Here is a 12,791-nt window from a genome sequence, read left to right on the forward strand (position 1 = left end):
TGGTAATAATAAATATGTGTTTATATTTTTAAATGTTTATATTTCAATTTATTTATTTTGTGTTTCAAATAAAACGTGTTTGGGAATTTTGTTTTAAAGCAACAATATGTAACATTTGCACACTGGTTCCCCCATGTGGTTGATAGGCGCAATTGTCTGTAAATACACATTTATTGCGCTGCCCGCAGGGAATAATTTGTTGACTAATGGAAAACTCACACTACGTGATTTGGCTGGATTTTGCTGTCCCAGACAGATTTCCAAGGTCTGCCACAAAACCTAGACGCTACGATATTTCCAAACCTGTTTGATATTATGGCCACGTGATCTGCTTGTGTGTGACACTGTGGAACTAATCCAGTCAATCACAGTGCAGAAGTTTGCGTCAAAAAAGGATTTAAAGTTGCTGGCATGTATTCATTAACATTACAGAGCGTGTTAATTGGCTGTTATAAAACACATAAAGCTATTTTAAACTATCCTAAAGCAACAAGTCTGTACAAGAATAATATCAAATAATATATAATATATAATACAACTCTGGAATAGCCTTCCCGATACTATTCAAGGGTCAGGCAAACTCACAATTTAAATCTTGATTAAAGACACATGTTTTTAAGAATTCACTTCATCCATAATATGCTAAATAAACCACCAGGAGACTGCATTTATTAGATATTATTTACTTGAATAATCTTGCTTGTTCTATAAACACCATGCGCTGTGTTTTACCTTTTTTGTGTTGTTCTTATTTTCTTCTGTAAAGCTGCTTTGGAACAATGCATATTGTGAAAAGCGCTATATAAATAAAAATTAATTGAATTATTAGAACAAGGGTTTATATGCCACAAACTTGCCCGTTTGGAACTTGCAAGGGAGCAACAAACACGAGACATTGACTTGTGGTAAAAGTTGTATTCTCTGAAGAGACATTTTTTTAACCTGCATGGTCCTGATGGATTCCAACGTTGTTGGCATGACAAGGAGATCCCACTGGAGATGTTTTCTACGAAGCACAGTGTTGGAGGCTCCATCATGATCTGGGGTGCTTTTTCCTTCAATGGGAAAATGGAGGGCCATCAAACGGCGACAGGCTATGTGGACATGTTGCATCGAGCATCCCTCTTGACTGAGGGCCCTCATCTGTGCGGCAATGACTGGGTCTTTCAACAGGACAACGCTGCAGTTCACAATGCCCGCCTGACAAAGTACTTCTTCCAGGAGAAATACGTCACTCTTTTGGACCATCCTGCATGTTTCCCTGATCTAAATCCCATTGAGAACGTTTGGGGACGGATGGCAAGAGATGTTTACACAAATGGACGTCAGTTCCAGAACATGGATGCCATTCGTGAAGCCATCTTCACCACATGGAGCAACGTTCCACCAGCCTCCTGGAAACAGTCGCATCCAGCATGCCGAAACGGGTGTTTGAAGTGAACAAGAATAGGCATTTTGAAGCAGTACTTACAACCTGGTTACGATCCACCAGCAAGAAATTCGAATACTTGAAATGTTTCCCCCAGTCTTAAGATTTTGTTCAGGAGTGTATATTGTTCCTATTGAAATATAAACAGTTTTTTCAGCAACGAGAAAACATTCCAAGAGCTCTCCCTTGTGGTGTGAGCTGGCAAAAGCAATACATTATCAACCAAATTATCATCAACCATCAACCTTATTCATTTGTAATTTTTTTAATAACTTAAGGTTAGCTTTATGTCAATGTAAACTTGAAAAAAAATGTAATCAATTATTTTATTTGCTCACAATGTTGCTTTTACAAGGCCTTTTACAGAAGTAGATTATCTATCGTTTACACCATAGTGTAAGATAAATATGTAGTAGGCTATACAACCTTGATACCGTCGGGTTTTGCAAACATGTAAATGCATTTGCTTGTTGCGATGAAACGGGCTAATGTTATTCAATCATTAAAAATATCACAGTTTAGCTCTAGATGGCGCCACATACATATCAATAGTCACGGAAGCAGCTGGTCCTCCATTGGGAATGCAATAAAATGAATCTGTTGTATTTTTATCCAATGCTTGTCCCACTGCACAGTTTAAGACGGGCCTGATGACGTCATGTACATCATGCAATGTATCTGTCAAGCGATCATTCAAACAATGACCTTACATTGCATTAAAGGAATCAGCTCCCAGTACAGGCAGGGTTTAAACTATAGCCTACTTTAGACACAATTTTGAAATAACACATCAGTTTTACTTTATGTATAGAATAAAGATGTGAACAGTGATGAAAAAACATGGCGGGGCTTCAATATCTGAATATCAGCTCTATGATGCATCTCTAAGGTCTTTAGCCATGACTCACTGCCTACCTGCTCCCACAGAAAAAATCTGTTTCTATTACCTCAAAGACATGAATTTGTCCGTGCATGGTTTAATGCCACTACACGTCATTTACATTGGTTATTTTATATTCTGTTTACCATAACATTGTTTAAAGCACCCCATATTAAATAACATTTATTCAACCACAACTCAATTCTTTACATAGCTGAACCGTTTGTTTCTTCATTCATTGGACTAATAGAAGATTATCATGTTCGATAGAGAAACACATGGTCTAACACAGGAAGCCCAATTGTTACCACAGGATGTTCCTAGCTTTTTAGCTCTTTGGGAGTTGGGGAGTCAGAGCCAATAGTAGTTAAAACAGGAGATGACTCCCCATAGTATGAATCAAATTCAAGCCGAAGACAAAAAAAAAGAAAATGAGGAATGAACAGATTCATGAACTCTGACTGAGTTGGAATACTTTGTGTTCTATATGAAACAACTAAACTAAAGTGTCACAGAGGGAACCATAAACCTGACCTTTACTACTTCATTAAAAAGCACAGAAAAAGGGGAAGAAACATTAAAAGTAACTTTGCACATCAAGCTCACAGAGCTCACATTGTGTCTTTTATTTCTATGCAGCTGTCAAACCAAGCTGCAAACCCTTTTTAGGAGTTATAGTATAACTCCATAAATAACTGTAACTTTTATAAATCCACAAATGCTACAATTAAAAACGAATCCTCATATCTCTCAAAAACACCGAGGGCCGCCTTTATTAGCGTTTTGCACGAAGAATTGAACTTATACAAATATGTAAAAGTGTCCTTTACAGCATGAAAATATGGCATTAGCCTACCGTTTAACGTAGTGTGTTTTATTATTGTAATTTAACGTCGAGTTAAGGTGTAATCTGATACGATGTTAAGAAAATATACAGGAATTGTGTTAAACTCTATATTTGGCAGTATGTATGGACACTCATGGGAAATGCTCGCACAGAGTTTCTGATCACATGACTGGAAGTGCAGGATTTGACTCCAGCTGGGAGAGGAGAGGAGAGGAGCGTGTTCAACAATACATGCATTCAAAACACTCGCCTTTCTACATCCCTATGCGAGGATCTGTGACGGGAGTTATACTTTAACTTTTTCAATTTGTGATACTTTTAGAGCTTTTATACAATTGTTTTTAAACAAGAACTTTAAACCGGGATATTTTGTGGAAGCGTCATGGGAATTGGGAAGTTTACCGGCTAAGCTACGGAATGAGTCGTGGATCTGATGTTTTTGCTTCGGGATCGGGAAGAAATAAGAGCTCGTTTGAGGCGAAGCGGAGACGTTTAACTTCTAACATTGACATTCCTCCTGTCTGCTCTTTTGAGTGTGATTGAAAGTTATTAAGAGGCAAGATGGCGGCCGATCCCGTGCAGGTAAGAAAATGATTTTCTCATATTTGCTAAACACTCCAACGTTACATGACGTCACAAACAAACGCCTTTTTATCTTTTTATCCCGCACTTTCAATATTTAACTGCTTTCTTGGCGAGTCGGTAGGGACTTTGCACGGTGTCTTAAAGGGTTAAATGTGGCCTAGAAATAATGACACAGACCAACCAACTGTTGCTTACTTGCTTCAGTCCCAGCCCATAGTTGATCTCTCCAGATTTAACAGCATCATGTATTAACTACATTATAGTCTTTTAAGGTAGTAGCATTGAGAGCAACCGTTGTAATGAGCAATCACATTTCTTAGTGTTTTTGGTCTTTCTGTGTTTTTTCACACGTTGTAATAACGTGTAGAACTGAAGCGACGGCAAGCGTTACTTTGCTTCGTCTTCAAACTGTATATTTATAATGTTTTGACTGATGAAAAACCCGCGAGAGACCAATTTTGTTTCTTCATAAGAAAACGTGAGAAAAATACGATTGATTAAGTTAAAACAGGAGTCTAATACACGCGAAACACATGTAGAAAATTTGAAGCAGAGCCCCTCTCTCGTGTCTTTGAGGGGAAAATCTGGCGTAAAAATCTATTTTTAGTAACATATCCTGGACCATTCCACCCTGGCAACTCCCTGAAACACTGTTGAATAGAATGCGAGACAATGTCACTTTTGCCATGTTTGCCAATGCATAAAAGCTCAGTGTAAACCTTTTTTAGCTATTTATTTCTAGGTACCAGCCCTAACATAATCCTAACCCACATTAAAGGGGTGGTGCCACAGTGTTTCATGAATTCTTTACAATGTTAAACATGCTTGTTTCTCATGCTTGACATGGTCAACTTTGGACGTATGACGTAGTATTTCTGTGCTCGAAACACTCCCCCAGCGTTCATATGGGTTTCCGAACGTTTTTTCGAACATGAAATTCCCTTACGTAACAACGTTTCTTAGTCCTTCATTGGACAGTTCTCCCGGAAAAGCACGCCCATGCATCAGCAAGGGAGAGCGGGAGTAGGAGCATGCGCACATGTCAACCAGCTGGAGCAAGAGAGAGAGCATTGCGTTCGCAAAGTTGTGTTTGTTTGTTCACTGTAGCAGTGGGCAGAATGACTAAAAATCTATTTCACGGTAACCATCTCCTTTTAAAAATCGAATCTAAATTCTAAATCTGAAATTCTATGTCTGCCTCATTTTTCTTAGCTTATTTTAATTTATTTAGTACAGTTCATTTAAATGCTCACCATAGTTAAAATGTAGGTTATGAAAATGTACTAAAGATATCGTTTGAAACTGATGGATGGATTAGTCCCAGCACTAAAGTTTGCCGGTCACGAACCGCACACGGTAAGTGAAACGGAGTCAAATCTTTGTTTTGTTGGCAACCGGTGCGCGTACGCACATAAGGTACATAATATAAACTTATAGTGAATCAACAGCTATGCAGGGACAATGCGATGATGTATTGTGTGCTCATGCTGTAGTCCCGCCCCGCTTGCACGTGTACAGAGCTCGCCTGTTTTTCCGAAATGACCATACAGTTGTATCTGTCTTTTATAAATGTGATCAATCTAAAGACTCTTTGAAGATACAACGCTACTCTATAGGTACTCAATATTAATATGAGATCGGCAGAAACTGCGTGTTACATCCGTGAAAAAAAAAATACTCTCTCAATTCTCAAAATGCAAACAGACCGTTTAAGTTAGTCTATTAGACGAGAATTTATAAACTTGCATTACAAGTTCTGTCAGACTTGTATGCCTGATAAAATAAAATGAGTCATTAAGTCTTAAGTGAATGTTAACACAAACACTTAATTTTAAGGAGCCAGAATGTTTTGAAGTCTTGCAAAACAAGTTGGCCAGAATCTATAGTATAGAAATCAGTTCCTTCTTTTATGTAATAATTGAAAAGGGAAGATTTGTCAATATATTGATTTGTTTTTGGTCTGTGTCTCCTAGTTGCAGTAGGACACAACAGAAACCCAGCAAGTTTACTGATACTCAGCTTGAATGTGTGGGATAAGGGCAGTTCGGTTTTGGTTAGTGAAGGGGACAGGTATCCTCTGCAGCAAGGCCCTTATCAGGAGCCTTATCACCTTAGTTACTGAAGAAGAGAAAGGCATTGGTTAAAAAATGCCACAGACTCAGAGTGGGAAGTTATTTGTAGAGCTAATAGAAAAGAGAAGGGGGGTATGGGGATGTAAACAAATAAATTATCAGTTTTATTAAAGATCAGGTATCACACATATTTCTGCCAATCTCATATTAATTTAGAGTACCTACACAGTAGTATTGCATACGTCATATCTTCGAAGAGTGTTTAGTTAGATCACATTTATAAAAGATAGATACAGCTGTACGATTATTACTTATTACGATTATTTTTTACATAATGCTCGTACCTGCCGTTGACATGACTTTGTTTCACTTACCGCGTGCAGCTCATGTACGGCATCTTTTAGCACTGGGACCGTGCCATTTATCGGTTTCAAACAATCTCCAAATCCAGCATTATGTCCATAGTTTATATAACATCCATCACCGAAATGCCGTGAACAAATAAATACCTTAACTTCTCTCCCCATCACAAGAGCAACAAGCTGCAGTGCATACCCACAGTGCAGCCAAGCTTGATGGTAGCGGGTTGGCACGTGGGCGGGCTATGTCTTACGCCTTGCCCAGTTTTTCCTGGACAGTTGCCCAAATAAAAGGAATAGGATCCCTGTTACGTTGCATCACATGTTTTTATACTTCGAAAACTGGTTTTGTATGAAATTTTAAAAAACATTGCAAAGGCAGCAGGGTAAATTTGACCAAAGTACACTAGTCTTCAGTCATAATTTATAAATGACAGGATGACTAATATCATTTTCAATATCTTGTCGTGTGCTGTCATTTTAAAGGAATGGTTCTCATGACTAATTGTCGTTTCACAACAAGACATCCAGACCAACGAGATTTGATTTTTCCTTGGTGGTCTGTTAAATGTAAACATATTCATAGTTTTCTCTCTCAGACGTATTATTTTTATTAAAAAGACAAAAAAGACCTGCTTAAGTCATTTGAATTACTTTAATGATGATTTTTTTTATTGGAGCAAGTCATGGACCAATGTCATGTTGACCCCATTTAAGATAACATGATGGCATTAAATGTCAAACTATTTATATTCAACTGAAGAAAGTAGTCATATACATCTAGGATGGAATTCAGGCTGAGTAAGTTATGAGAGGATGTTCAGAGAGCTGCTACTTTTTCTTTTACTTGGTAAGTCACATGACAAAAATGATGTGTGCTTCAGTTCAGGCTAGCTTTATAAAGCTAAGTAAACTCTGACATGGCGCTTGTTGTCTTATGTTTGCTGTGATTTTGAGAGAACTGCAGTTACTAAAGTTAATACAGCAAATAAGTACTAGGGCGTTCTTCTTCTGCTGGTTGTCTACTACTAGGAATGTCTTCTACTGCCGTGGGTTGTAGGGGTCATTGTAAATCCATAATAGGATAGACTTTGAGCTAAAACTGAAAGGGTTATACTCAAGAGCCTCATTGGCTCTGAGCTCATTCATGACTCTGCAGTGAGTGGAGTCTTGGAGAAGAAAGCTGTTTGCTGTTGATGTCATTGAGGCCCAGCACAGTCCTGCATCTTGAAACTGTTCTCTTAGCTAGCTTCAAACTCATTCCATTTTTTGTCTGTAAATTCACAAATCATGTACAGAAAAATGGTCGGAAGGTATTTTTGACCGTAGCATCTTAATAGTCCATGTGGCAACCTGCTGTGCGATAGTTGGTTACGCAGTGTTGCTGCTGTGTTCTCCCTGAAGCCTAGTTTTTACTTGTGCTTCGGACCAACTCGGTCATTGCCATTCGCGTTTGCTTGTGTAACAAAGACCAGCGCCAAAGAAGAATCTGCATGTTTGAGAAGCATTAGCAGTGGATGCGGCAAGTAATGGTCACTTTTGTTGCAGCTTGAGATGTTGAATACAGAAGAACAAATAATTTACTTAATTCATTTGAAAATGCGTTTGAGAAAACATGATGCTATCACTTAGTTTTTTTTTTACCTGAGGGAGGGGTTCAAACAGACCAATCACAGCGCTTGCGGACCGCATAGGGCTGAGTTGACATTTTTGGAGAGGTGCACGTCAGGTTACGGCGTAGGGTACACGGCTCTGGATTTATCTCATAGCCAGATTCTCCTCACAGGGTGGGGTATTTGTTGCAGGAGCAAGACCCAGGAAGACATCTCAGGCAATGTCCTCGGTCCTCTTTTCTTCTGTTGTTCCGGCAACCTTCCCATAAATTCCCCACCCCACTCGACACCCATCTTTTGCACCTAATTTCTTTGGCAAGTCTTATGAAATCGAACAGTTGACCTAAAAATAAAATGTTGTCATTGTTTATTCATCCTCTTATAGTTGTCTATGTGTTGGAACAGACTGGAGAGTGTTGTGCATGCTGTTTTTCATGTAAAAGCACAATAAAACCATGTCTAATGACTTTCGTATCTTTATGTAAAGGGCTGACTGAAATTGAATATAGAATAACAAATACAATGTTTTTTTTTTGCATATATTTTGCATTAGGGTACCTGGGTAGGGTACTTTTAACTTTGGATGACCGTGGTCGTCACCCACCACCAAAGACCCTTTTTTTCCCAGGAAAAACCCTGTCTGTTAACCAGTCCAGTTTTATTTGCCCCTCCCTACAAGCATGCAGTGCATAGATAAAACCCAACTGTTAAAGGCAAATATGAAGCAGACAACTATTTAAAAAGACAGAGTGAAAAATTAACAGAACGGTTATGCAAAGTCATTATGATTATTATAAAAAGGGGTGCGACCACATTAAAAGTTGGGGCGACCAACTGAGAAAGTGAGTGTGCACCAGTGCTACCAGTGGGAAAAGAGCCCTGCTGAATGTATTTGGTTATCTCTATTGCTCCTATGTGCTATGCTGTGTTTGCTTGTAAAAGGTCAGGGTGCTGCACCGCTATTGCAGTTGACTTCTGCCCTATTTGTTCCAAAAACGTCACGTTATGTTTTTTTAAATTTGTGAATAGATTCGAATCACCAGGTAAATTGAATGGATATTCATCGAGATGCGATTTGTTTCTTTTTTCTGAAACCACTAATAGAAACTGTGTTTCCCATTCAGTGATTAGGCCATAGTCTAATTTGTTCCAACATAGTTTCAAAACGAAAAAACATATTTGTATACGTCTCATAATATATTATTGTGTTGTCTCTTTCCCATATTGACTTATTCATCGCGGCTTGCCACACTATCAACACTGGCCGCCATGAATAGATTTTCAATGATTTCTATTTTCATATTTATTTTACTATTTAAAGCAGCTTAATTCATTGTGGAGATCTCTCTCTTATGTTGCGTGCAGCATCTCAACAGCGCCTCTCTTTAAAAATGAATTCAATTGAATGAATTCTAAGGTGGAAGTGTTATGAATATGCGTGCCTCTGTGTATTTGCTTTTCCAAGTAAATGTCACAAATGTTATTGCCAGAGAAGACCACTCAGGGCTCTAGACTGCGACCAACATGCTTGCAAATGCGATAGTTTTTTATTACGTGCAAGGTAAAATTTAACAGTGCTGCATTGGTGCGAGTGCATAAAAAAAATGTTGCCCCGCAAAAGATTTATTTGAACATTTAATGGGATTTATAAGCGGTGAATGGCACCCTTGTGAATGATAAGTGCAGCAAAGAGCAAGAACAGAACTTGTGCACTCCCTCTGTCTCCAAACTAAAGTATTTGTTTGACTTCATTCGGTATTGCACAGACCGAGCGGCATTAAAACAACGCAGGACAGCACGCTCCATCTCGTGGAACATTGATGGTATATTCCGATCGTTCTGCGCTAAACATGTCGGTGTTCTCGCTCCCTCACACGTTTATCAAAAGCAAGGTCTGTAGACAGAATCCATGTTTCACGACGCACATTCAGAAAATATTTTTACCTGAATTACAAATAATGTTGCCTTTCAGCGGGGCCGGATTGGGACTCATTTTCAGCCCTGGAGTTTCATGCCTTAGACCGGCCCACTTTAGTTTACGACTGACTATATTAAAATAATGATAATTAAAACCTAAGTCTGCAATAGCGCACTGTTCTCTACAGCCTTGAATTCATTGTCATTCAGTGAAAATACAGTAGCCTAAGTTTTGCTTCACAGTGAAGATTTATTAGAACAGTAAATAGCCGGACAGTATCAGAATCTATTTTCTTTAAGAATTAGTGTTCATAAATATCCAAACATTGAAATAAGGAAAAAAATATAAATTACAAAAGATTAAAATAAAGTGTATTGCACTGTCTAATGACACTATAATTTATTTTAATGAAACGTCTGCTTTACAACTTCAAATATTTTTTACAAATATGAGAACATTAGTTAAATAATAAAACTATTGGACTGTTATCTGACTTTTTTTCAAAATGATTTCTAATGATTGTTTCATCTCTTTTTCCTCTGCATAAGTGTAGCTTCAAGGAAACATGGACAACCCTAAAACATTAATTAAGGCCTGAGCAGAGCACTGGTCTCTGCAACTTTATCTATCCCGGATTCATTGTGTAGCGCGGGCTTCGAACCGACGTCGGTCCGAATGGGGGACGGGCGCTCTAACAATGATCTAGCTTGCACCTATTGAGATATGTGAATTGTTTGCGGACAACTTTGTTTTGCACAGCCGCTAGCATCTTGCAGTGCTCCTATTCCTAAATACCTTAACGTTAGCTTACCGGCAGTCTCGTCGTCTTCATTTGTTTTGAGAAAAAATGTGGTCGGCTTAGAACATTTGGCCGCGTCAGTTTCCAGAGCGTTCTTGCTTTTTATTCTGGCCTTTTCAGCGCCACCTTTGCGCTTTCTGTCATCTATTTTTAATTTTAAAGGGTTTTTTATTTTGAGCAACTTGCAGTGGCGCTGTCGGGGCGGGGCCAGGGAGTCAAAAGATCATCACGTCATCATTAACCTGCAGGCTACGCTCTGAGTTGGGCTGCGAAAAAATATGAAATAAAAAAGAGTGGGGCTGCGATAAAATAATAAATAAAAAGATTAGGGCTGCTGTGAGTGAAGGCAGCCTAGGGAAAGCCACATTTCAACCGTGCCATGACAATACCGGCCCTCGCGGCCCAAAAAACTGACCGGCCCACCGGGAATTCTCCCGGTGCTCCCGATTAGCCAATCCGGGGCTGCCTTTCAGTGTTTCCCCTAGGTTTTCAGATTTGGGGGGGTTTCTATATTTTGTAGCGGAGATCTAGACAATACTTTCGATTAATTGATAAATTAATTTGATTAATTTTTTTAAATAATTTGTTAATGTTTTAGCAGCCCATTTACTTTATTTTCTGATAGCCACAGTCTTTATGATACATAGAAGGTCTGGTAATTGAGAAAATGTGTTGTAGGCTCTTGTTCTGAAGTTAAGTCCTAGAGGTCTATTTTAATTTTCAAAAACTGACTATAAAATGTAACCACTGAAATAAATGTATCATGAGCAGGAGTACTTAAAGTTGCTAACAGCCTTTCCATAAGAACTGATTCTAATTATTCTTTCCAATTAAAACATGAAGACTGGAGAGTTGGTCATTTTCACCACCCTGGGAGTAAATTTTTTTTAATCTGCTTTTCAGGTGGTTGACGAAACACATTTTCCTACATGCGTTCTGTCCCCTGGTGAAGGTGTGCTTACCTGTGTATGTGCACACACATCAGAACTCTATACAGGGAGCAAAGGAGAATTGTAAAGGCGGGACCACGTAGAAATGACATGCCGCCAACTAAATAAGATAAATAACGTAATGCTATTCAGTTGGTTTAACACAAGAACAAGGTAGAGACCTGTTAAATAGGAAAGGTAACCTTAAATGACTTCTCTTGTGATCTGACGCTACATAAAAAATGAAATTAACTTGACATTCAAAGGGGGTGAGAAATGCCATTGGAGAGGCGGGGCGCTGACTTATTTTTATAGAATGACATCAGTCATATTAGTATATTGAATGATTTGTTAAATATCTAGCCATGTTAACATGTTATAATTGTCATGACATGTATAGCACCGACAAATAAGCTTTGTGTAACATGAAAGTCATTAATCATAGAAACTATAGTGCAGCTTACATAAATATTAAACAAAACTGTTGCTTAACCACACTCAGTAATTTTATAATGCAGAATCACTGTAATAAACATGTGAAAAAACATGCTAATTGCACTTAAACCGTCTGTTTACACTTGCTAGACATCTTTAAATAAATAAGAAACATTTTAACTTTTAATTTAAGTATTATCTTGTATGTTCTCTTTTATTATTGTGTAAGTGCTGCATGACATTAGTAGTCCTGCCCCTTGAGGTAGCATTTATGTTCGCACTCAATACCTGACACCGCGCAGCATCATCCACTCAAAACAGCCAAAATAGTCCCACACAACTGACGTGCTGTTCCGCTATCTCAAATGCAGATGAGCAGGAAGCGCACTTTTTGTTGTGACGCGCTCTATTCACTCGCAGGCAGTCACCACAAGAGAACAAGCTTACGTCCTATGACTAAATGACGTCCCGAGCACTTTTGCAGAAAGACACGTGCCGCGCAATTTCCATGTATTTTTAATGCTTTTGAGATGGTAGCCTACTGGTCAGCTCCGAGCAGGGTTGCATCAAACTATACTTTCCCATAGTTAATCACAGTCTTTGCGTTTCATTCACATTCCATCACATCGGGATTTAATCGCAAATGCAATTAATCGTTCAGCCCTAATACTAAAGGAAGAACTCCTGACTCCAGAAAGCTTTAAATAGAAGCAGTAAACAACGCAGCATTTGTTTTTTCTATGGTGCTTTCTTAGTATTTATCCTGTTCTCCTAAACCTTCTAACAAACAACCTCCTCATGCTGTAATACATTTTATGGAAAGACTTTAGGTCTGTACTTGCAGTATGAGAATTACAACGACGTCTGCTGCGGATACATGTGAAGAACTGATCCGAAGGAAGTCTTAAGGCAGCTGGAATTGCAG

The 12,791-nt window shown here is 38.6% G+C and overlaps 1 protein-coding gene across 1 annotated transcript in view; it reads left to right on the top strand.

The window, feature by feature from the left end:
- The first annotated feature begins 3,291 nt into the window (after positions 1-3,291).
- Positions 3,292-12,791, top strand: part of pkn2b (protein kinase N2b) — a 40,730-nt gene continuing 31,230 nt past the window's right edge. The window contains exon 1 of the mRNA XM_079459555.1: positions 3,292-3,738. Within this exon, the coding sequence (XP_079315681.1) occupies positions 3,718-3,738 (21 nt within the window). The 5' untranslated portion in view covers positions 3,292-3,717. The remainder of the gene's footprint in view (positions 3,739-12,791) is intronic.

Source organism: Barbatula barbatula, assembly GCF_947034865.1.
Source record: "Barbatula barbatula genome assembly, chromosome: 7".
Taxonomy (NCBI): Eukaryota; Metazoa; Chordata; class Actinopteri; order Cypriniformes; family Nemacheilidae; genus Barbatula; species Barbatula barbatula.